This window comes from Eretmochelys imbricata, chromosome 3 (assembly GCF_965152235.1).
Source record: "Eretmochelys imbricata isolate rEreImb1 chromosome 3, rEreImb1.hap1, whole genome shotgun sequence".
NCBI lineage: Eukaryota > Metazoa > Chordata > Testudines > Cheloniidae > Eretmochelys > Eretmochelys imbricata.
Window position 1 is genome coordinate 98,729,353 of NC_135574.1, and position 27,179 is coordinate 98,756,531.

The 27,179-nt window shown below is 39.3% G+C and overlaps 1 protein-coding gene across 1 annotated transcript in view; it reads left to right on the plus strand.

Moving 5' to 3' along the window:
- LAMA2 (laminin subunit alpha 2) overlaps positions 1 to 27,179 on the plus strand; it is a 340,783-nt gene that overhangs the window by 147,377 nt on the left and 166,227 nt on the right. The window contains exons 16-20 of the mRNA XM_077812149.1: positions 2,732 to 2,845; positions 7,761 to 7,888; positions 12,583 to 12,669; positions 18,661 to 18,872; positions 23,675 to 23,781. Of these exons, the coding sequence (XP_077668275.1) occupies positions 2,732 to 2,845; positions 7,761 to 7,888; positions 12,583 to 12,669; positions 18,661 to 18,872; positions 23,675 to 23,781 (648 nt within the window). The remainder of the gene's footprint in view (positions 1 to 2,731; positions 2,846 to 7,760; positions 7,889 to 12,582; positions 12,670 to 18,660; positions 18,873 to 23,674; positions 23,782 to 27,179) is intronic.

Here is a 27,179-nt window from a genome sequence, read left to right on the forward strand (position 1 = left end):
TTGTCCTAAATCCCTATCTTCTGATCTCCAGGGTGTCCCAACCAGACCATTCTCTTGCTCCAGAAAGTCAGACTATATTACCCTCATATTCTGTCTCCATATCCAATTCACAGTTATTGCCCATTTGCAACACTTCTTATGGATTTAACACACACAAAGGCCTAGAGTCTGCAATTGACAGTACATCTGCAAATGGCTGCACTGTCACAGAGCCCTAGTGGAGTCCATGGGGCTCCGTAGGGGTGCAGCAGTCTGCCTGTGTTCTTTCAATTACACAATTGGAGCCTTTGTGCTGAGCAAATAATGTGCTGTGGAAAATTCTGTTTGACAAGTTTAGCCTTTATTCCTGCTGACAGAATGCCAGGGAGCAGATCATTATTTCCTTATATTTATTTATTGAATTGACTGTTGTGAGCACTCCCTACTAGAGATTCAAAGTCTGAGCTGTGTGCTGGCTAATTGAGATTGGTCACAAAAATCACAAAGTATTGTTTCCAGTCCCTGACTGGATGACTATGACTCTTATAATCAGGAGACATGAGAAGGAGCCTGTGGGGCTTTGAATCTCCCAGGGAGTACAGCAGTTGAGAGAGTGCAGTTAAATAGGATTTTAAGTAACTTTAACCTCTTTCTTTCTCGGCAACACTGGCTTTGCCCAAAGCTTTGTTTCTTCAGAACTGAGGCTACTGTAGATTTACTTCAATGGTGCAGATTTTAAATTTAACTTTCTCTCATCCTGTTTATACAAGGCAATTACATGTGCATGCACAATACAACTGATAAATAGGCACTATAGCAATATAAATAATCATAAGAGGAAAAATAGTTGTGAAAGGTGAGGTCAGACCCTTGTCTGGCTCATTCAGTTGCACCTGTGCTAATGCTCTAGTGAGGTGTTTGGGGGACTCAGTTTCGTTGCTATGCTAGAAAGTATCCAATCCCATATTGAAGATGTCACCACCAGTGAGAATACTCAAGTGCACAAGCTTAAAATTCACTTTCTACAAGAATTTGGGCAAGGAAAATTGTTCAGTTAAATGTGCCTGGGCACACTGAAATGGATCAATTTTTAAAAATCCAAAAATGTTCATGCTTGTGATAATCACCTAGTTCTGCCCACGTCACCCCCCTGACCTTATATCCACCTGTTTCCTTGCACTCTCACTCCTCCCCCTGGCCTTGGCTTCTTGCTGGCTTCCCTTTCAGTTTTCCGCTGTGGGAGTCAGTGTTTCACTTGTGCTGCCATGATTCTGTGGGATTCAGCACCCATCCTCTGAATCAAAGTAATTTCCTCTCTTTAAATCTCAACCCATAAACTCTCTCCATCTCTTCGGTGCAGTTTCTTCCATTTATGCTTTGAATCTCATCTTAGATGTTCCACCATCAAACCAGGCTCGGATTGGGCATCCACATCCCTTGAATGTCTGAAAATATCAGCCTTAAATAGTACAATGTGGTGCATGCTTGCCAACTCCCTCAGACTAGATTAAGTTTCTAAGACAAATTAAAAACTGTATATGCAGTTTATAAAGGAGGGAAAGATTAAAACATGGAAGGTGGCTGCTCAGGAACCTATTGATGTGTCTTGCACAGCAGGAGAAAAAACAACCCTCTTTCTGTTTGTTAAGTCTTTTTGTTCTTAATTTGACATCTACAGTTTATCTTGATTAAGAATGCCTAGCCAAAAACAAAACAGCAACAAAAAAAACCAACATCTTTTTCTGGAATGTTTCTCAAAGAAAATCTTCCTTTTCTAATTAATCTTCAAAGCTATCTCATGTTATACAGGAACATGACTAAAAAACAAAAATAAAAAGCAACGCCCCTTAAAGGGGAAATGGGATCACTTGTCAACTGTAGGTTGTTTGGAAAACATTTTTTAAAATGTAGGATAATTTTATTATAAATATCTCTGTTTCTGTAAGACTACTCCCACCTTATATAAGGCTGGCTCTCTTCAAGGTCAATACAGTATGTCATGCACCTATTTACAATATGCAAAATCCTTAGACCACATGAACATCTTCATAGAGGGAGAATAGTTTGTGAAAACTGTAAAGCCATTTTTGAAATATATAGTAAGACTGATGCCTTACGTCTTATTATGAATAAGTGAAACACCTGAATTTTTGCTGATGAATCAGTTGTAAGATATCACCTTTTCCAAGAAAAATCTAGTCATGCATTTATTGGATCTAAATTTAAAGTAAATAATTTCAGATGTGAAACTATTATACATGCATGAAGAAATAAAACTTTCAGATAAAGGAGCATGCTTTGTTTTCAATCTACTTTGTAATTTAATGCAGTCTCCTGTTAGACTTGGAACAAGAAAGATTGAAGGGTATCTTAGTTGTACATTGTTTGCAGTTAAGCTTCTCAAAAAAGGTCCTTGCTTGTTTCTCTCTCTCTTTCAGTATTTTGTCTTCTGGCTATTTTTCAAACTGTACCTCTTGCTTTGACGCTGTCATATTTCCATTCTTCATTTTTCTGCTTTATTTTACCATTTCAGAAGAAAGATCAAGTTAATGCTTCCTCTAATCTCTCACCTACCAATAAAGCTAAGGTCAGTGCAAAGCCACAGTGCCAAGAAGAATAGCTTTCCAGAAATATTTCAATATTTTTAGACATTTAGCAAATACATTTTCTGAGCCTGTCTATCAAATTCAAAACTGTTTAAAAAATAAAGTCACACACTAACTGTCTGACAAATTTGTTGTCTTGCTTGCAGTCTTGTTGGCCTAGACACAGACGAGTGAACGGCACTATTTTCGGTGGGATCTGTGAACCATGCACATGCTTTGGTCATGCGGAGTTCTGCGATGACATCACAGGAGAATGCATGGTAAGTGCTGCTGCCTTTGGGTAACCTGATTGGTGGCACCAATATCTGCTCAATATACCAATACAATTGAATTAACCACCACTGGGCCCTCACGTACTTGAGGAAAAGAAGCAGTGATTTGACAGAAGAGATGTTTATATTGAACTGCTTCTGAATGCCCCTATATCAAGATAAAGTAGCTTCTGCAAATAAGCAAAAACGGGTTTATTCACTTTAGTCTGAAGTGGTAAAATAGGATCAACAGCATATGATATGGCATGATGGAAGGGAGCAAAGCATATCAATAAGCTTTCCATGCAAGATTTCCCATCACCTCCCATCTCTGTCTCCTGCTGTGGGGTTATTCTGTTTATTGTTTGTAGAAGGTAACTTTGTAAATTCTGTTATAATATGACAAGAAGGTATTGTTGTTGGCTTCCTCCTTCTAGCTTCAAAGAAATGCTTAATAAATCAGAAAACTTTTTTGTATTTAAAGCATATGGTTCAGAGTAAATAGAAACCAGCACTTTTCTTGCAGAATGCATATATTCTCTATAGTTCCCTGCTAATTCAGCAATTAGGTCCATGCTATTATCTAGAACAATCTTACCCAATATACAGCTGTTTCCACCCTGCTCCGTAGCCTTTTGGAATGGGCGAATTACGCTGAATAGACTGTTCTGATTAACTCAAGGGCATTTTAGTTTTATATTCTCTGACATGGCGTGAAGCTTGAAACAACATTTCTCATTTCATTAGTCTTGCAGAAACACAATTTGAGCCGGTGCCAATTTAGTGGGATATCATACTCTCATTTCCCGGTAGAATTTCAAGCAGGCTCCGTATTGAGCGTGTTTCTAAATGTTCCCTTTTCTTTCCTTAAGAAAAAGCTTCTGGGAAAAGTCCAGAATGAAAATTCAGGGTTTTTACAATGTAATTTGGCATTTAGAATTACCGCTGGTCTTCCTGTTTTCCCCCATACAGGATGTTTTAATTGCCTTGCAGTATAAAACAAGATAGCCTTAATTTGTGGATCAGTGGATTTTTCAAATTGCTTTTCCATGAATAGCATTTTAATTATACAGTAAGTCTTAAAGATGTACCTCGGAAAACATAACCCTCCTGACAGTTACATTTTGAATCCTTCACTTTAAATGCAATGAGAAAAATTCATGACCATTCTGATATGGGTTTGCCTTTCCTTACACAGATAGGGAGAATTTAGTATATTACTGATTGTAGCTCCCAGCCACAGTCTCTGTAACATCAATACGGGATAGAGTCAGTTAAAAAGAACGAAAAGGGAAGGCTTGCCAGTGGGTCAGTGTTTAAGGCTCCAGAAGGTAAGTCAGCTGCTCTGGGCTATTTTGCTTAGAAGTGCACAGCTGACTGGGCCACTTGCTCAGCCAAAACAACCCGATAACCTAGGACCTCTCTTTATTTTTCTCTACCAGTCATTCACTCACACTCCTTTGTGGGGAGTGATGGAGAGCTGTATTGTGGAGCTTGTGTAGTCCACTGATTTTGATGTTCACCAGTAAATCAGTGACTGAGATTCGTATAGTTTCCCCATCAGATGTCTCTAGGAACACTGCTGTGAGGATAGCACACTGGTAAAAAGGACTTGGAAAATACCCAGTTGAATAATACCTAATCTACCTACATTATCAAACATTTATGCTGTGCTCAGCACTGTACTATCTGTGCATGTACTATAGCATTCTGTCGAGAGAGGGGGCACAGAAGGGCTTAAAAGTCTGTCTGGAGGTTTCTTGTGGCTTCCATTAAGTGTACTCTAAGTGAAGTTAGATTGGTTAGTATCCAAGCAGACTGTTAAATGCTGCTATTCAGTTTGGATCCTAAGGCTTTTGAAGTGAAAGAGAGAGATGTTTGAGTGCTGAAAGAAAGAAATGTTTCACATCAAAGGCATTCTTTATATTGAGATTTACACAGCCTTTGGCCTCTTTATTATAATTCATGGTGTTTTTTCAGTAATACAACAGACAATTTAGGCACCTAATTTACAGATATGATACTTCTTTTTACTCTTCTTAAGCTTTGAAATGTGGTTGAAAAGCAGCTGAAATATGTTTTTGACTCATGATAAAAGCTCAGATCATCTGCTCCAGCATAGGCCTGTATAAAAAGCTCATTTCTTACGCACATCTTGCAATAACCTGCAAAGCCCTTTGATCCCTGGAACAACTATACAGAGAACTGCGTGCTATATCATTTACATTACCATTGTGATATACATGATAACTGCTTTAGTAAGCAGTGCAAGTTCTAAACATGCAGAAATCCTCTTTTGTAGTGTTATGAGAGCACTATGCAGCATTAGGAGGCTGGTTAAACCTAGTCCTTGTGAAGAACAAAAGCACTCAGTGGCGTTAATAGTCACTGCAGCATACAATATTTGTAATGAAATATTAAATCCCCACTAGTAAGCTAGGAGAAAATAGACCCTCTGAGATTTTGTTTTGAATTTATTCATGTTGGTGATAGGATGATTCCCAGAATCCTTTGGGAAACTGGCCTTCATTGTTTCTTCAATCATCTATAAATGGGGCACACACCATGAGTACCATAGCTAGGAATAGGCAAGGATTGGAAGGTGGCTGGAAGGATCATGGTGGCCAGAAATATACTAATTTAATATCTCCTCTCACTATCCTCTGCTAGTGTAAACTAACAATAGGCATGACTCTCCATGACAGAAATCCAGAGGGAGGGCAGCAGTGCACCATCATTCTGCGCTGGCAGGCTAAAGGGGCCTTAGTTTAAATAAGATATAGGTTCTTAGTATATAGCAGTGTTAATGTTTGTGCATTAGCAAAGTTATATTGAGGGTCTTGGACACTATTCTGTACTCTGACAGAAATTTTACTGTGTGATCTCCAGGACAAACAGTATAATGCTTTGAGTCCTACCTGAACCTTAGATATAACATTCCTAGTACCTATTGGCAACATTGTCAGTCATCGCCTCATCTTCATCCCATTTCTATTACTCCAGTTTACAAGGTCATCCAGATCTTCTTGTATGATATTCCGGTCCTCCTCTGTATTGGCAATACCTTCCAACTTTGTGTCATCTGCAAATTTTATTAGCACAATCTCACTTTTTGTGCCAAGGCCAGTAATAAAAATGTTAAATAAGATTGGTCTCAAGACTGGTCCCCGAGGAACTCCACTAGTACCTTCCTCCATCCTGACAGTTCACCTTTCAGCATGACCCATTGTAGTCTCCCCTTTAACGAGTTCCTTATCCGCCTTTCAGTTCTCATATTAATCCCCATCTTCTCCAATTTAACTAATAATTGTATCAAATTGCTTACTGAAATCCAGGTAGATTAGATTTACTGCATTTCCTTTGTCTTAAATGTGGCTATAGGAAAAAGTGGTATGATCATTGCAAAATTCTCAGGGTGGGGTGAATTGAAATGTCCTACCCCAACATTTTGGATATGCTGATGACTTGGGTATCATAGGAGAGACAGATGATATGGTTCAAAGGATGACTGGAGATTTGAAGGAAGCAGCAAGAAAAATGGGTCTTAAGATTGATGAAGATAAAAGCAAATATATGGTTATGAGCTGATGAGAGAAAAAGGGACAAGTTTATGTAGCAGTCTATAATCATCAGTTAGACAGTTTAAATACCTAGGAACATTAATCACCAATAACAATATGGTGAGTGAGGAAATTAAGGAATGGTTTCAGAGCAGGAATGCCTGTTACCTTTCTCAGCAAAAAAATTTCAGCTCCAAACTACTACTGAGAAAGACCAAGCTTCAGATATAGAAGAGTTTGTTATATGTGGATGTGAGACCTGAACACTGACTAAGAATGATAGCTAAATATCTTGAAAAATAAAATGTTGAGATGAACTTTTGGGCCAAAAAGGGAGAATGATGTATGGAGAAGAAGTTCTAATAAAGAACTGTCAAAGGTCTATGGAGAACCTGGTATAGTAAATGTAGTGAAATACTAACAACTTCAGGGGGCAGGTCATGTAGTTAGAATGACAGAAGACAGACCAGCTAATTGTCTCCTGCAAGGACATCCTTGTGGTGTCCAAGGTAATGGTCGATCAAGGAGAAGATGGAAGGACAATAAATATTGAGAAAAATCTAAGAGCTCTCAATGTGAATTACCCTCAATGGGAAAAGTTATGCCCTTGACAGAAAGAGGTAGAGGCAAACTGTGAGAGCAGCCAGGGACCTCCATGGTCTATAGAGCCAGGGTTCGAATAAGTCACTCGCTAACAAAGGAGCATACGTGGTTGGTTGAGATTCCATGTTTTGGGGGCCAAACATATAAACCCAGTTTCTTCCCTCTAATTAGAAGTAAGACTTGAAGGGAATTTCAAATCTTATTTGTACCTGCAAATCGTAACTCTGATCCTGTTATACAGCATAAATAATAAATTACCAGGGGTCAGCTTCTGATCCAAAATAGAGTGGATTGCCAGCCACAGACCTCATAAAATGAATGACTGTACTTAGATGTGCAACTGCAACAGTTATTTGCAGATGACTGTGTGCTGTATATGTGAGATCGGCATCTGAACCCCTTAATTTTTCATCAAGAGTATAAGATATAAGAGTAAGGCTACAATAATAAACCTTTTCACATTGCTAAGTGCGTCAGGCCCCTTTAAAATATGCCAGATCTAAACAAGAAACAAGGAGGTATAAATACTCTTTTCATTTGGCTTAAGAAAATCTCTCCAGAAAGAACATAAATGTGTCTTTGAACCACTGATTGTAAGAGTTAGTTCCCTGCTAAACAGCAAAGCAGTAGAACATGTACTGTAGGGAACAACCCTGCACTAGTGGGAGAATGGATTAGATGACCTTACAAGGTCTTTTCCATGGCTGGTTCTTTGATTTTGAGGTTGAATTGACATTCTCTACTTTCCATCTGCTATTCAGGACTGCAAGTACAATACAGGTGGCCCATACTGTGATAGATGTCTTCCTGGTTTCTATGGCGATCCTACTAAAGGGACAAGTGAAGACTGCCAGTTGTGTGCCTGCCCATTAACTATACCTTCTAACAAGTAAGATGCATATTTACTGTATAACAATAATTTTTTCATACATTTAATAAATGGCGTTATTTTTGTGTTGAGTGCTCTTGCTTTTTTGGATGAGGATCTCCAAATGCCCCTTATTTAAAATAAAAACAACTATAATATTGTACAATAATGATCTAAACCATGGAATCTTATAGTACTGGTACTGCCTCATTTTGGGCCAACCAGTGCTGTAGAATATTGTCTCACAGGGGTTTTATGAACATTAATAAATATCATATGACCTCAGGTAAGTATTAGTCCCACTTTAAAGATGGGAAACAGTGGCACAGAACAGCTGAGTGGTTTTATTTACTATGCTAATTAAGGCTGGGGCCTTAAGTAAAATCTAAAATTCTTGACTCCTAGGCCTCTGTTCTCACCACTAATCAGTATTTCTTTTTATTAAAGTCCCCCTTCCCACTCTGCCCTCCCCTACACCTACACAATAGCTATCCATTTAAACAGAAAGCTGAAATTACAGATTTTGTATGTGTTTTTCTTAGGAGTTGATGGGTTTTTTTTTAACTTTCTGTATACTAGTTGCACAACCAATCTGGCTGAGATTCCTTCTGCCTTTTTCTTTTTAATTGGATTTCAAATAGCTCGTGGTAGCTGCTGATTCATTCACAATCTGATGTACAGAACAGAATTTTCTCAGTTGAATTCAGCCTTGTAACTTGCAAGCCAAGATATTCTAACTCATTTATAAATATTTCTTGGAATAATTACTATGAACTTGTATTGTTAAATTTTGTAAAATATTGGTGAGATTGTTAAATCATGATTAGTGGCTAAGATCAATGTTGTTTTGATAACTACAGATATTTCTCTGTGATACTTAAGCACAAGCAATTCAGTAGATTGTGTGGTTTGAAAGACAGTTCACTGGGTTTAGTCAGTGCAATGTCCTGAAGTTCAAAATACCAAAATTCTATTGATACCGTGTAGTCCAGGTAAAGTTCTACGCTCACACCCTCATATTGGATCTTCTGACTCTCCTATTCTGTTTGTCTCACAGGCGAAGGAGTATTTTAAAATAAATATATGGGTTCAAATTAACTTCTTTAGCATATTCCAGCCACAGGTTAATTGTGGCCCTCTTGCAGCACAGTGTCATTGTTAGTGCCACCAGCATTTTAGGAGCCCAATGTTGAAGATTCTAAGTCAATCTCCAATCTGCTTTAATATTTAGGAGACAAAGATGATGATCATTTCATAAGAAGTTTAGGGCTAAATGATTTCTCTATGAGGCAGAGCTCTGCAGGGAACAGGGAGGGAGGGCATCACTGAACGGCAATCTGCCTGTATAAAGTATAGGTGGCCCAGTTTTTGCTCTATTTACATCACTCTAACTCTGTTGACTTTGTTCCACATTCACATCTCATTGTAAGTCAGAGTGTACTTTGACCAAGAGTGTGCGGAGATCCTGGGGGAAAGTGGTGTACAACTTTCCCCCTCAACAGAACTGTCCTGGTGCTGGTGCTCTTCAGTGTACATGGCTCTACACCCACCATGCCCAGACATGGAACCACTGGTACTGGCATGTCACCTAGTACTCCCCAGCAGAGCCACTAGATTGCCTTCCTCTACAATGGGTGTATGGCAGTCGAACGGCTTCTTGCACTCTCACCCCTCTAGCACACACATTTGTGCAGAGCACCTTCTGCTTTTCCTTGGTATTGAACCCTCAGTTTCCCACAACCACACAGCTTCCCACAACTCCACAGGCTGCTTCTAAAAAGGAGATATTTATATTGCAATCACTGGGTGTAACTTCATCTTGAGTAGACATACCTGAGCGAGTTTTAATCTGATTAGCTTGGTTCCCAGAGCAGTGAAGCCAAGACAGCATGCTTTCCAGCATGGGCTATTCAGCCCTGCCTTGGAACCCTGAGTAGTTCCTCACGGCTACCTCTTCCTGACGGGCATGCTGCCACAGCTTCGCTGCTCCTGTATGTCGGCTCAAACTGCAGGCATACCCCATGATTGCATTATAGACATACTTGGCCTCATTCGTGTAACTTGTACTTGGCTCTATGCTCATGCTCTCATGTGAGAAGATTGCAGTAGCAGCTGCTGCATAAACAGCATAAGGAACTCCCCACTATGTGACTGGAAGTAGGAGACTGAAGTAGAGCTCCCTACTGTAACAATATATACTGGAGTACAGTCCTGCCCTCAGTTAACCATGGGAGTGCTATAAAAACAATACAGTACCAGAATTGTATATTGTGCAAAAGTGTAGTGGCCTAAATCAAATCTTGTGGTGGGGTTAGTTTTCACTGGCAACATGTCTGTAAAAAAATGCCTATATCAGATAGTTTACTTGCTGGCAATGTGCTTTTCTTACAACTGGATGATGAAAGCTCTTCTTTCTATACTGAGATTTTTTCCTTAAAGATATGGGCCCGAACCAGCAGGCCATTTGATCAGGCCATTTGATCAATGCAGGAAGGAAGTGTTTGGTGGAAGTCTGGGCTCTAATTTTACTGCTCAGGCCCAGCTGTAAACGTGTTTTATGATATTAAAACAAAATAAAATAGAGTGAGAATGTCCATTGCAGTGGGGCATATTATGAAGTTTGCTTAAAATATTAGCTTTTTCATCATTACTGATATTATGTCAATATAACTTGGCATTACTTGGTGGCATTTTTTGGTATTCATGGCCTGGATCCTGTAAACCATTCAGAAAGCAACAGCAAAATCCCTTCAAAGGTGGCTCAGAAGAAAAGTCAAAACTTTTCTGGCAAACTTCTGTCTTTCTTCACTGACACATAATTTTCCCCAATTATTTATGTACCTAAAATTTGCTCAAAATCTTGAAGTTCATGGACACTGATGTATTAAACCTGCTTGAGCACACTCTTGTATGCAGTGTTGTAACTGTGTCTGTCTCAGGATATTATAGAGACAAAGTGGGTGAGGTGGATCAATTTCAGTTGGTGCGAGAGACAAGTTTTTGAGCTTACATAGAGTTCTTCAACACATTGACTATGTTTCCCAGACCTGAAGAAGAGCTCTGTGTATCTTGAAAGCTTGTCTCTCTCACCACATAAGTTGGGTCAATAAAAGATAGTACCTCACCCACATTGTCTCTCTGAGCATACAGTTAGCATACAGTTAACATACAGTTTCTGTTTTTAAAATATAATTTAATCCACTTTTTTTGCATCACATGATTTAGTTTTCAAGAACCTAGGAAGTGGCCAGAATATGTATTATGTACATACAACAGTCTAAAGAGTATTCAGCTCATCAAGTTACATGATCAATTGGACATCCTTGCCTCTCACTCTAAATCTGAGTAAAATGTGTCTGGTACAACTCAATAATGTCTATACAAGGAATTTCTGAGCAGGTCTGCAGACTTGGCTTACTTTTTAAGTCAAAAAAAGAAAACTTGAAAAATCCAGATCTGAGTGATATTTTTCTGATAATTAAAAGTGTGGAAATATTATGTTTATACTACTAATTTTATTATTACTTCTACATTACTATATGCTAATATATTGTAATAAAATAGCTGCTAAACTATGTAATTTTACGGGCCAATTTCACGTGACTGTAAAGGTGCATTACATGGCTCATAACAGTGTAAACAATACCCCCAGGGGAAAAAACAGAAAATTACAAATTCTTGTTCACGTTTACTAACCCCATTGCAGTCATTCTTTTCATGGAGCTATGTCCTAAGGCTGCTGGACCACTGGTATGTCTTGTGGCAGCCAGAGTGGTTATAAATAGAATTAAATTAATCTATAATTGAAACAGAAGAAAGCATAACTGAGGGCAGATTGCTTTAAAGTGGTAAAGCGATGGATCTCCTGTTGTTCTAAAACTGTTTATATCTTTCTGTGTGCCAGCAGATTACCTCATTATAGTGTGTCAATCATGTAACGGGGAGGAAAAACATAGAAAACAAAATGCTACAGGGCAGAGGAACACAGCCAGGATAAAACACCATCATAGGAAGGCTGTAAGCATGCAAATAGCTGCATTGCCAAGACCTGACTATTACCTCTGTTATATAAAACTACAGCTAAAAATATGCATGAAGGAAAGCTCAGTAGTCTGCAGACCATTCTGAAATTGCAGTGTGACTGGATGGCTTGTTGATACTGCTATTGCCACTGGATTTGCTCAGATAAGGCTCAGGCTGAATTTTAATCTTGAGTTGTGTTGGAAGTTTTACCAAATATTTTCCTTTAGTCCCCCCCCCCCCCCTTTGTGCATTGGAGTTTTTTTTACACTCCACGTAAACTACGTTAACCGAGCTTTCCAAACAATTGTCCTTCAGTTTCAGAGAGATTTAGCTGGAGAGTATAGTCCGAGGTTTCATGTTTTGCCAGGCCCTCAGGGGCACAGACAAGCAGCTGTACATTCCTGCTTTTTAATGGTGTACTGACTCAGTGAAAAGCTAAAGTCCCATAATAACATGACATTGGGATGGTGCCATTGGTTGTGCTATATCCAGTGTCGGTAGAAATAGCAGAGTCATTCTAACTTCTATTGGCTGCAGCCAATCCTAAACTCCATGTGCTAGAACAGAAGGACTTTCCCTGTGCTCTATTTTCAAAGTAATGCTTTTTGAAGAAGGAAGGGAACTGAAACGCTAATGATTTTGTTTTTATGTTTCTTCCTTGTCCCTGTTCTTGCCCAACATCAACAACGTAGCTTTAGCCCAACATGTCATTTAGACCGAAGTCATGGATTAATATGCGATGACTGCCCTCCTGGGTATGCAGGACCACGCTGTGAGAGGTAAGCAAGTGCCATACAGCAGTCTTTTTTTACCATTTCTCCCTTAAAGTCTAAAGCAAGAGTGCTTTTCACACAGGATTATTATACCTGTTTGTTCTCTCCCTGTGCCCCCCAAACTTGCAATGAACTCACCAAGGAGGTTCCTATTCATACTTCTCTATCATAGAGTATATGTACTGACGTAATTTATTTATTCTCTACACTAATTTTCTTACGTTGCTTTATAAATCAGCTGCAAAAAAAGGGATCATTTATGATGTTAGTGTTAAACACCAAGCTACAACTTCAAAAAAGCAGTTGTCAGAAAGCAGTCAGAGTTTTTAATATTATCTTTCTGGCTATTTTGTGCCCCTTTTGAGTTTTCATAATTATTTTTGTGTCTTTAAAATGTCAGTCAAATGCTTAGAGCATGGTGAATCAATTATTCAGTGCATTACTGTTGGTTCTTTTTAAAAAGTCAGGGTACAACCAAAAATGCAACTTTTCTAACAGAATTTATTTGTTGTGTTAATTATTTTAAACCAATATTTAAAATCTTTCTTGCTTCTAGATCTCTATTGCTGTACCTTACTTAGCAAGTGGAGCTACTGGGTTTTAAATAGTGACAGAAAAATATCTGTGACAAATATACAGCAATGCACATTAATAATTCAGAGACTTTTCTGTTGCTTGAGAATATTAAATTTTTAACCTATATAGAAAAAGACAAAAAGAGAAGTTTTGTGTATAAGAACATGAGAATGGCTGTACGTGGTCAGACCCATGGTCCATCTAGCCCAGTACCTTGTCTTCTGACGGTGGCCAGTGCCAGGAGCTTCTGACAGAATGAACAGAACAGGGCAATTTATCAAGTGGTCCATCCCCTGTCACTCAGTCCCAGCTTCTGGCAGTCTGGTGTATTTCATGTATACTTGGTCTTAGTCTAATTTCCCTCCATGAGCTGTTGGTATTGAGAGAGCCTAAGGTTTGGTAAAGGTCTTCTTCCATCCCCGCACCTCTTTTCTGTGTTGTACTGGAAGGCCTAATTTAAATGGCTGCAGAAGTTACCATTGTGTAGATTGAGATAGGTTGGGGTAAGAGCATTTGACTCCCTAATGCTAATCAGGGAGGCACAAATTGCACACCTTTGTACCACAGGGAACAATTTCCCGCAAGGGGAATATCACCTATATGGGAGGGAAGGCAATGTTTACACTGTCACCTCCTTTAGGGGCTTCACCAGAGAGGGGCAGCTTTTCAGTTCAGGCAGTGCTGAATCAGCATATCCCCAGGCTCCCTGACCACAGCCTCTTGCTCTCCAGCATATCATTCTGTTGAGTAGGGCACTGTCTAGACCCTGGATCCTCCATGGTCCCCCTTTGACCTTTCTTTTGATGGACTCTCTGACACTTGGGACTCACTGCTAGAGTTTCCTCCAGCATCTTCCAGCACAGACGCTAAAGTGAATGAAGGCCACTGAGTGTAAACTGATGTAAGTTACAGGATGAGAAGTGGGAGAGTGGGGTTGTAGCAAGAAAACTGACAAACAAGAGGTGTAAGAGAAGGCAAGGGGCCTGTTTTACACCCTTTTTCACCTTCCTGTATATTTACCCTTGTATAGCCCTTCCTATCCAACTTACAGTCACAGTGACTTCCCCTGAAATCCCCTACAGTGCAGTATTTTCCCTGCACCACAGAGAGAGAGAGAGAGAGAGTATGCAGGCTGTCACCTGTTCCCACCCACCCTCACTGTGGCTGCTCCTGCTAAGTGCTATTTCTGCCTGTCTTTTCCTGTCCGCCTCGGACAGCATCCTCCTCTTTTCAGCTAGGGGGCTATGAAGTTAATGACTGCAGGAGGTAATCGCATCAGGAGTACTTTGGTGGCAGTTTGTCAATGCAAAGTCATTGACAGTTTCCATCATCAACAAATGCTATTTCAGAGTGGAGCATAATCCGTAGATTAGTGCCAAGGATGGAATCTGAAAAAGTGGTTGGTTTTTTTTTTAAATGTAGCAAGTTGTGTAGAACAGCTCACGGCCATTGATTACATTAAATATTTAGAAGGCAGAAGAAAACATGTTGTATTTGCTATTAAAAGTGTATGTGTAATTGCCCAAAGATTGTACATGAAATTCCTTTTTATTTTAGTAACAGCAAGCTAACAACTGATCTGAGTCATATGAAACTAGTAATGTAACAGTCCCAAATTATCATGAGGTATCTTATATACAGTTCTCTCTCAAACCAACAGCCTCAATACCCTTTGATTCCTACAGCTGCCCACAAACCTGCTTTTGCCTGTTGTAGGGGGATATGGTCAGGACTCCTTTATTTAGGATGCATAATACTCTCCATTATAAAGGATTCCTGGGACCTTTGCATTGTGAAATATCAACACCTTCATTGTTTACAGCAGGTCTTATATTCAGCTGGGAAAAGCTCACACCCCCCACCCCCAGCTTCCAAAGTGCCTTTTTTTGTCCTATGAAATTGCATTCAGATTTAGCAGAATGTTAAAGTATCAAAAATCACTGTCAGTTCTCACTTGGGTTTGTCGGGAAAATTTTGGTAGCCTGTCAAAATCACTGACCACTCTGTAAAGCTTGGCCTGTGTCACTACCAAAACAGTGGCAGCAGAAGGAACTGCTCTGGGAATGCTTGGGAGCTGCCAGACCAGCTAGATGTGGGGGATGTGGGGGAGACAACAAGGCTAAGTTCCCCTAATAATCCTTCTTCCCCAGACTTCCATTTTCTCTTTCCTCAGGGGTGTGGTATAGGGCTGGAGTTCTCCCAACTCCCAGAGGGGCAAGAGAGAGAGCCAAGCCAAGCGCCCCCATAACCCATCTCAACGCAATACATGGCCTGAGTCACAATTTACCTACTCCATTCTGGGGACATGACATAGAGCAGGAGCTCCCCTAACTAGTGAGGGAGGGAGGCAAAAGAGAACCAAGTCGATCTTCCCCATAACTCCCTGCACCCAGCACGTAGTTTCAGCCATCCATCCTCCCTTCTGGGGGCATCACATGGGGAAGGAGCCTCCCATCTCACAAGGCAAGGAAGAGAGAGAAGGGCTGGGCTCCCCTGGAACACCTCCTGGACCCAGCACATAGTACCAGCAGCACGTTCCTTCTCTGTGATAACTGCTTTTTCTTGCTGCTAGCTAACAAAGGCTCAAGCAGTAGCCATCTTTGCTACAATACTGACTGCTCAGGGATCAAACCCTGATGATGATATTTGATGGGGGGATTGTTATAGTGATACAAAATAGAATGTGTTTTTATCTTTGTTATTTTAAAAATACCCCCCGCCCCAAAAGAAAAAAACACCAACCAAAACCAACCTATGTTAAAAGAATGTTGTTTAGGTTGCAAAGCCAGGCACTCAAAAGTTAGGATTTATGGTTGTGCATGCAACCTTAATTTGGCCACCCTGTGCATATTCATTGTGGTGGTTAATCACATGCTATTTTTTCCATAGCACCATTGCTTTATTGAATACATAGGTTGGAAGCACGAGGGAACTAAATTAAGTTTGCACAGGCAACCATGAATCTAGTATTTTCCTAACTTTAGAGTACTTGGCTTTGCAACCCAAACAATTTTAACAGTTTATAGGGATTCTTGGATCAAAGTACTTTTCTATTGGTTGGAAATTACTTAATAGTTGCTACCCAGGTCAAGCTCAACAATATAGTTGGAGGAGGCAATAACCAAGCAACTGGTGTAGTAAAGGATTTAGCATAAGTTTGATTCTGCATGCTTCACTAGTACCATAATCCATGAGCAGGCCTCTTTAAATGAAAAGCAAAATCTGGTGTTCTGTGGCTCCTTGTGTGAATGCAACCTGCAGGTGGTGAGAGAAGGAGTTATATATTTTCCAGCATGCCTAGGGCAGCAAAAGCCATGCAGCTACCACTGGATGTATGTGCCAGATAAATACAGAGTATGTCAGTGACTTGTGTTTGTGTTGGCATCCTTTCATCTGTGAGAGACGGTGGGAATTGCAACCTATGGTGTAGATAGTTTGCAATGTCTCGTGACTGAATAGGCCAATCTGAGATTTGCATTATCTTTGGCAGTTATTGCAAATGTATGTGTCTTGGTTGGTACCTGCTTGCTTCCCATGGGCTCTTTTCTCATCAAGCTGTAGGAGCCAGCTCCTGTCATGGACTTTGATAGCCTGAGGGAGATGATGGCGCCCCTTATTATGAACACTTGCCAAGATTTCCCATTGGTCAAGATCAATTCCAAATTCCTTCATATCTTGCTTGCATGTGTCTTTATAGCGAAGCTTGGGACGTCCTGTAATACTTGTTCCCTCTGATAGCTCCCAGTATAGCATGACCTTGGGTATGCATTCCTTTTCCAACCTACTCAGATGGCCCAGACAGTGCAGTCGTCTTTGCTTGAGCAGGGCTGACACAGTTGGTAAATTTGCCCTTTGAAGAACCTCTGCGTTGGTGACTTTATCTTGCCATTTGGTGTAAATGTAAACAAACTGTCTGGTGGCCCACCAGCTGATTACCCTGACGGGCCACATGCAGCCAGCGGGCCGCAGGTTGCCCACCACTGACCTATACAGATAATCCCTTTTGGACTGTTTGTGTGAGTAAGGCTTACATAATCTAGACTGTAATAGTTTTCAATTTTAGATATGATGGTGGAATAGGAAAAATTATATTTAAATTGTATAGCATCCTGCTATAGATAGATATTTGATCAGATCCAGATAGCATTTTCTCTCCACTCTCAATCATCCAGCACTTTATGAGCTCTGTTAGTGTCAAAACTAATAACCATTTCATAAGACAGTGGTACAATAAGTGTTTGGATCCCTTTAGAAACCTTGATGGGATGTGCTGAGTGCAAAGAAAGGGTGAATTTGAGGGAAATGGGTGAAGTTGCCCCTGAAGTTCTGAGAGGGAAAGTGTAGTGGAGATGTATGGATATATCCAGGCATAATGCACAAGATTCTTGCTTGTGTATCCTGCCTGGTAGGTGATGAGATGGAGCTGTCAGCTCGTTGGAGACACTGGCTTAAATAACATGGAGGTTCATAGAGTTTTAGTGTTCCTTTACGTTAGTCTGAATTCTTACGACATGACATGAACAACAATATTAGCCTGAATTAGGAGACTTTTACGTTCCTTCTTTTACTTCTTCCTTTACAAGTTGGTCTTACTGTGAAGTGTGAGCAATTGCAATGGAAAGGGAGAGCCGAGCGGAATATAAATAGAAAATGGGCTGCAACAGTAAAGATACACTTTCAAAACATGCAGTAGTGTTCACTCAGGTGCAGTAATGTTTTACATGGTACCTATAGAAAGCAACTGACAGGTAAATTGAAAAATAGGTGATTTTTTTAACATCCCTAGTTTGAAATTTGCAATGAGCAGTATATCTTACTTAGCTACAACTAAGTGGTTCCTGCATTACTGAGTTCATTCTACATGACCTCTGTGTGACAGACATACATCCCTCTAATATTAAACAGATTGTTCCATGTCGCAGATTTGTTGTGTATTATTTTATTTTATTTATTTATTAGGAAAACAAATACATTTGCTGCTGTATTATCAGGTGAACTTGTTTTCCCAAAAAATATTTTATGTCCAGGAATGGGGTGGGGGAGGGGAATTGTCAGTCTTCCTGATTAGTGAGTACAGAAAAGCAGCTTACTTGGGTAGCTACACATGATGTGCTGTACAAAGGCTTTCCAACATGGACCTGAATTCCTCTGGAGTGCCAATAGACAGATTTCTTATTATGCTTTTGTCTCGTCTTCAGTGCCAGTGACAAGATTCCCGCACCCCCACTGAAATCTAATTACTAGCAGAGCTGGCAGGATTTCAGCGGTTCTGTATCTACAGTGCTGTTTTTTAAGGCACTTAAAAAAATACTTGAAAGAAAAATCAAATCATCCTTAGTGATTAGTGAGACAACAAAACTGTAAACATTTCTCCTAACAGGACTATGTAAGTACCCTGATTGATAGTATCTCTTGTCTTAGGTGTGCAGATGGCTATTTTGGACAACCTTTAATACCAGGAGGATCATGCCGGCCCTGCCAGTGTAATGACAACCTTGACTTCTCCGTTCCTGGCAGCTGTGACAGCTTATCTGGAGCTTGCCTGATATGTAAGCCTGGTATAACAGGTCAATACTGTGAAAGGTGTGCTGATGGATATTTTGGAGATGCTCTTGATCCAAAGAATTGTCAATGTAAGTCCTGAACTCTGGCTGCTCCTGACAGAACTGATATATTCCATATCCACATAACTGATGTGTACCTGAGATGTGGGGGGGGGGGGAGGCATGCATGTGAGTGATTCAATATATTTATATAAGTAAAAATGATGCTATATATCTATGTGTGGAAGGAGATATTTCAGTGTATATATAAAGTCGAAATTGTTGAAAAGCATCCTGCTACATGTAAACAGTGACAAGGATAAATATGTGTGTTTGGTATTGCAGCAGGGGCTACATTTTTAAAATGGTGTTTTAAGAGATACAGTAATCAGTAAACACAACTGCCATTTACTATTAAGACTGTGTTTTTCAGGCCCACTTGTTCGACATTTTACTTCATTTAGGGCTTGATTCTCCTCTTTCACTAGGATAAATCAGAAGGCCACAGAGGCCAATTTAGTTACATTGGTGTAAAACTAATGTAAGTTAGAAGAGAATCAGGCAATTGTTTTACTGCAGTATGCTTCATGGGCTGCAGTTTCTACAGCATTTGGCTAGAATATGAAGCTTTGGGCCATCACTACTGGGTTTTGTAGTTTTATCTGATACTGACTTGCAGTTTGGTAGTGGGAAAGTCATTTAGACACACTGTTTCAAAAGTGGTCTGTAAATTTGGGTACCTTAGTTTGGGACCCCAACTCTAAAGACTTTTTTCCATACGTTCTGAGCATCACCAACTCCCTTTGAATTAAATTAGGATTGTGGTCAGTACCCCTGAATATCAAACCACTTGTATTTAAAGTTGGACATCCAAAACTAGAAGTACAGGGAGTCCTCGACTTCACGACGTTTGATTTACGATGAACAGCACTTCTGATGTTTCTGAATTGACACCCTGATTCGACTTACAACACTTGGTTTCGACTTTACAGTGCTTGGTCCTGCAAAGGAGAGGATTGCGATTCTGAGTTACAACATTTCAACTTACAATACAATTTTCAGGAACCAGTTGTGTCGTAAGTCCGAGGACTGCCTGTACCCCAACTTAGGGAGGCCTCTTTTGAAAATGTTGGTCTTTATTTAGCAATCTGTTTAATTGGCATACAATTATAATACTTATCTCCATCAGAGGTTGAATTAATTATTGTAAAGCACTTTGTTCTTTGTGTATAGCGTTCCTTTCATGGAGGATTTCAAAGCATTTTTATTGACAAGTTATCAAGTTTTTCCATTGTGTGGATATACATACGTGTGTCCATATGCTGTATGGGTGCATAAAAATATTTTGTGTAAAGGTATAGTCGGATATGTATGCATACCTATCTCTATATACTGTATGTATATGCAAAATTATAATGCTAATATCTATCTTGTATGTAGCACTTTTCCTCGTTAGATCTCAAAGTGCTTTACAAAGATGGTCAGTATCTTTCTCCTCATTTTACAGATGGGGAAACTGAGGCACAGAGTGGTGACATAACTAACAAAAGGGTTTTCCAAATCTTCTACACCTAGACAGTGCTAAAAACTCAGCATTCACAAGTAGTCTCAGAACTGGTTAATAATTCATGGGCATGATGTCTCATGATCTAAGACTTTAAATATATAATGTCACGTAAAAAGCAGTGCATTCCACATATCAAACTACAGGTACAAGCACAGCTCCCAGGACTGCCTCGCCCTCCCTCAGACATTGACATGGCTGAAGCTTTGCACATTTCTGCAACAGTGGCAACTGCAAAGGGGAGGTATCTGGGGTATGATGAAAACATACAATAAAAATATTAAAAATAAATACATTTTAACACATAATTACAATTGTTGCTTTTGTAGTTAGTTATGATGACAGTAAAGCCTCAATGTATTCAGATCCTCGTGTTCACAGTTACCTTGCCTTTATTTTCTCTCCATCTTTCGTGTGGATTTTCTTCTTGAATAAGATTTTATATTTCTTTAACAGCATTCCTTGAAGTTTGCCCTGCAGCTAGAATATCAGAGGGACTATGACTTGACTTGGTTGTTTTCAATTTTCACTTTTTATCAAAGAGCGAAATCCCAGAGTATTGTAAAGCATGAATTTTGCTCTGAGGTTATTATTCGAAATGTTTCCTGCTCTTTCTTAAGTAGAGTGCTATTGTCATTTGCATTAGCCGTTTCAAATGATGGCCCAGCTGTATATTATCACAGCATTTCTGAATTTCAAAGTGTATTTAAAAAAAATCAAATCTAAGAATATTGAACAAATGTCCTAAGCCTCTTTGATATGATTCTTCTGGGTTGGTTTTTAGTGATGGTAGTGTGAAACAGCCACGATCTGGCAGAGAAAACAGCAAGCAATTATCCTGGTACTATCACAGTTGGATCAGATGAAAAAAATTGCATAATGATGTGTATGTGTGTGTACCATACCATAGATAAAGATAGATGTGTGTGTGTGTGTATGATATGAATAGTAGATTTTGACCAATGTAATTTTGGGGGAAATTTCTTTTGCTGGAAAGAACAAAACATTTCCCTGACAGGCTATTTTATTAAATTGCAACTTTTTGAAGTTGCTCAGAGGTTTGGACAATAACTGTGGAGGTGAATCAGTGAGCAGTGTGTAAGTGAAATAAATGCAGTTTATTGTGTGGATCTGTAATTTAGCAGATGATACTACTAAATACATGCTACTCCTATACATATTATACACATTGGCAGAGCTGCGAAAAAGAACCAGAGTCTTGACTTCCAACTTATGCCCTAACCACTATATTACACTCCTTCTCAAGAGCTCATCCATAGTCAAACTAGGAGTACACTGTGTGGAATTTTGAATATGATATTACTAATAGCATAACCTGATCTGTGTAAAAAGTGTAATTTCTGTCTTAAAGTCTTGAGATACCATATTTGGAATTATCTGAAAGACAAAAATCCAATGAAGTCCTCAATAGACTTACTGTATATATATTACATGCTGACAACCTATGTTATGCTTTTAAGAATGGAGGTTTACAAGTGTGTAATCTTTCACTGTTGATCTCAGAATTAGAAAGCTATTTTGAAGGATGTATGTAATAATAATCATTATGTATTCTTTTTGGAATGTAGGTAGTTTTAAAAAGTAAACAAACTGGGAGGCAATAGGAGGAAAGGTGGATACAAGGGTGAGGGAAGTAGGACAAAGATGCAGCTAGAAAAAAAATCAGGGAAAAGTGGGGACAAGTGATACAATCTACAGGAGAAGGGTTTTTAAATCTTTGTATTATATTAAATATATCCCAAAATGTAAGTAGATTAAAGCATTATGAAGACATGAACAAGCTTTGCTTGTTCCAAAAAAAGACATTAGGGCAGTACAGGTTTTAATTTATGTATGTATGTATTTATTCCAGTATGTGAAGTGCTTATCTAAAGACCTAGGAAAAAGGGGCAATGAATAGACTCACAAGTTATAAAATCTGCAGTCTTTTGTTATGAAGTGACAATCATCACATAGCACATCAAAAAAATAAAAAAATACCATTCTGTATAAGAGCCAGCATTTATCTGCAGATCGGAGACAGTCATATGAGATGACTGCAGTATTTCCCCATACATAGACTAGGAATAACTGCAGTATCTGAAATGCCATGCGGTGGTCTGTGGGATGCTAACTTTTTAATGCTGATCACAATGTGTACTGTTGGGACTACAAGTGTTTCTTAAAATGAAATGTCAAGTTGGGGTTTGAGAGAAGGACCAGAAACAGGCATTCAGGGAAACTGGCAGGGGCAAAAGATACCGGAGCATGGACCTGATAAGCAGAGGGAATTTATAGTATAAGAAGCATAGGACTATATGAACTCCTCTCCTGGGGAAGAAGGGAGACGGATGGTCCTGTTCACGAAGGTGAAGGGAGATGTGAAAAGTGTCTATATGGTCACATTCCTCACCATCATATAGCCACCTCTCTCCCTTCTGTAATCATTATGGATTCTCTGGTCTGTGTGACTGAGAGAGGCATGATCAAAGGGAGTGGGAGGAGGAGTTGATAGACTAGCCTTGCTGTGCATCAAGTTCTTCCTCTCTCAGAGCATCAGAACTTAGAATGCAGTGCATCAAAAAGTATACTGCCTTGAGAAGCAATAACTCCTTTCCATAGCTCTTTCAAAGTGAGATTGGGCATAGATTGGATAAGGCCAGCCAATGGCAGCAGGGTGCCTACCTGAGTTACATTGCCCGTGGCTGAGACGGAGGCATGGAAGCATATGATCTCCAGTTTCATCTTTGGGCATTACAACAAGCTAGTCTCTAAACCTCAACCCTATACCTTTTCATCGCTACTCAACCACCATCCTGCTGATACGAAGATTTGGTACAGTGGACAGGCTGCTCTTTAGAAGCAGTGGGTTTCAGCAGATCTTTGTTCCTTATTCCTCAGTTTTCCATGAGATTTTGAGCATGTAATCTATAGAGTAGGAAGTAAAAGTTTCAGACCCTTGATTATAGGTGAACATGTCCATAATAGTATGCTCTCCTATTTTTGGATTCTGGTGACTTGCAAATGATTTGGTTTATCTTGAAGCAAAATTCCTCAGTTTGCAAACAGTTTTATAATGTACAGTTACAGGTGCACAAATCCTAAAATAGGGTGTGATAGTATGATGTGCTGAGTACCCTGAACCGCCTTTATCATCAGTGAGAGTCTAAGGTGATCAGCACCTCACAGGACCTTGCCAGTAATAAGTCTAATAATACTGTAAATGCTTGGCTTCAAAAAACTGTTTTGAAATTGGAGTGTAATCTTTCACTTATTATGCATTTCATGTCCTCACAAAGTGCATTGTGACAACTCTGTTTCCCTGTAGCATGTCACTGCAACATCAATGGCTCATTCTCAGAGATCTGCAACTCTCAGACAGGGCAGTGTGAGTGCAAGCCCAATGTTGTGGGACGTCGCTGTGATGAGTGTAAGGTGAGTAATCAGAACTGGGATTTCATTTAACTCTTCTCCACTGTTTGACATGACTAAGTGCTTGTCCATTTAAAAAAATATTATGGATTGTTCCAGGCAAAGAAAAGCAAAAGTTAAATGGTTTTATTGCTATAGCAGGAGATTAGTGTGTATTCTGGGAGTTTTCTGGAGGAAAACTCAGCACTAAATGAATATACCACTTTCTGTGTAATTAACATGTATACCTTTTTATTCTAAGTCACCTGAAGATTATATACACTATCAATCCTTAATGTATATGAAAAAGGTAATACATATGAGAGCCCTTAGGAAAAAATTACTGCCTTAAAAGAGACTGGCTGATTTGCAAAAAAGCAAATGCTTGTCTTCTCTGCATTGAATTTTGTGCTTTATGCATTGTGAAGATTTTCACGGCATGAAGGTAATGAAGATTTTCATGGCAAAACTGCCTGTTGTCTTGGTGCATTAGTTCAAAAGAGGAAAACATTGCAAAAGATAGTTCCTCTCATGGACCCACCCAACAGCCCAGTCCCCAAATCCTTGATTTTCAAAGTGTTTTGTTCTTCAGACCACTAGAAAATGCTTCATAGATTACTGTAGCTCCACAGACTGCCGAGTGAGAACTCCTGACTTTGGCCCCTCTCTGTTAAAACATCTAAACAGGTGCCTAGTTTAAAGCACACGAGGAATTCTATGGAAATGGAATGGATTATTTCCACACTTAGCTTTGTACTTACTCAAGTAGATTTCTGGGTCAGGGCCTCCATAAATGCCCCACTTTGATTTTCAACATTAGTCAAAGGTTTCATTCAAGGGAGCCCCACTGACATCAGTGGAACATACCAGGTATAACAGAGGACAGAATTTGTCCTTTGCTGTACAATATGCACATACAATAATTAAAGCTAGTTAATACTAACCATAGAGTTTATATTTTAGTTCCCATTGTTAAATTCAACATTTTGTGTATTTTGTTTCATAAGTATGTTATCAGATGGTAGATGCAGAGCTAATCTTTGTTTAATGCCGCACTTTTTTCTCAACATCTTTCCACATCACTTCTCTGCCTTTGTTGGCTAACTGTCTTTTGCCTTTCACTCCTAAAGCCCAACTACTTGTGGGCCCCAGAAAAGCAATTCTGCATACCCTGTGGCTGCAGTCCTTTAAGATCCATGTCACTGCGTTGTGATATGTCGGGGAGATGCATCTGCAAATCAGGATTCATGGGTAAACGCTGTGAGCTCAGCAGACAGGTGCATAAACGGAAAGAAAATCCACGGGCCATTCAGCAAATCCAAGTCCCTTCTCAGAGATGGGGCTTCACTGGTACCAGCGGGTGCCCACGTGGTGCTTACAGGCCTGTCGCTTTGGTAATCAGAAAACCTGTGTGATGCATGGGCTGGATTTCAGCATTTGTTTGTGCATGGGGACTCCCAAATCGTGGTTGGAGGTTTTTACACCCATTCTGTGTTGTGCTAAATTAACAGTTTATCAAGAAGCCACAGGCTTAGGAATATGACATGGTACAAATGCAGACTTTTAAAATATTTACACTCCTTCAGGATTGAACCTAGCCCAAAGCACAATGTAGGCAAAACCATAAATACCAGAATAAGTCTAGAGACAACATAATCAATAGTGAGACATACAGAAATTATGGGTGAAATCTTGGCCCCATTGAAGTCAATGGGAGTGTTGCCACTGACTTTAACTGGGCAGGATTTTACCCTATATCTTTACGGATTCCAGATATCAAGAAATTTAGTCCAGTAGAAGGATCAACCCTGATGATGAACATATGTAAGGGTTCTGGATCATCGTATGTAGTAGACTTTGAGTTTTCACTAATTCACGTGCCAGCTACTTGAGCTGACTTCTTTTACTGGCTAAAGTGCACATTGGAAGAATCTGTTTCCCAACTGAAAACAATAATCAGGGTACTCCTGTTATTTTTCATGTCTAGTCAAAGCAGGCTTTTTTGAAGTTGGTGTAATTATAATGCCCTGTTCCTAAATGGAAGTGTTTAGGATATACTTTTGTTACCCAAAACCATACGCACAAATACTATTTGCACATATTTTACACATACATGAACATCCATCATAAAGACAAAACATAATAGTATATTCGGAAAGATTCAGAATATTTCTTTGTTTTTATCCAGGGTCTTAGAAGTGAGAAATTTGCTCCCTGTTAAATATGATGCTTATAAAATGGAGTTTTAATTTCAATATATAAATAGATTTTATTGAGGATTAATCTGGGGGAGACTGCATGACTTATCAGAATGCCTTTCACTCTGCAAAACTCATCACTGTAGACAATACAGTATGCTGGTGATCCTTCTTTCCTTCACGCTATGCAATTCTAGCCTGTGAGCCAATTTTACTGTTTTTCACTCTGATAAACAGAATTTATTAGATCCTATGAAACCTTTCATTGAGAGCTGAGCTGCATGCTGGGTTATGCTTGCTTCGCTGCATTGATCTGAATCCCTGTCCTGAAATTTTGCATATTCACATTTCTTCTTTTGAATTCTATTTCTTCCTCTTATGAAAGAAATCTTTAGAGATGGTCTGTAGATTTAATTGAACCTGGAAATTTAATTACATGAGTTTGGGTATTCCTTTCTCTGTTATGTTTCATCATGCTAAGGTACATACCAGTGTAGCATATCACTATAAAATGTGGAAATGAAAATTTGGATAATTACTTGTTATATGTATGATCCTTCATTAGTTTTCACATGATTCTTCCAGTTGACCTCTGCCCAGAGGCCCTGTTCCAGCAATCTGATCCATGTCAGATCCATGTCAGCTAAACAAAAATACTCCACCTCCACAGCCTCATGCACTTTAATGACAAAATCACTATATGCAAAGTTTGGTTTCCCTGTCATATTCACAGTAAACATAAACCTAATGTAAAATTGAACTCATCATTTTAATACAAAGAATTTTGTGCTGCTATAGAACTTCTGTTCAGCTGATTCAGTGTCAACAATTTAACCTATCGGCCGAAAGCTCAGCATAGGTCTGTCCAGTTTGATATATATTAAAGCCTTATCTTCCTTTCTTCACAAGTATTTTTGCCTTATACAGATAGGCTTAAGGGGGGAGCTACTTAGTGTTATAGCCACTGATATTCAATGTCTGCAGAATATTTGTCTTCAGGTTTTGATTTTGGAAGGCCCCTGGAGCGGTTAATGCAGAAAAAGTAAAAGAATAAAATGAAGAGAAACAAGAGACTGATTGGTTAGCTTTATCTTTGGCTGTCAGAGCTATTTAATTGCCCTGAAAATATTGGACAACACTCAAAACTAGAATAAAAGGATGCAACTCACACTGAAGTAAATAAAGTTGCACTCACTTATACCATAGCTGAATTTGGCCTGTGAA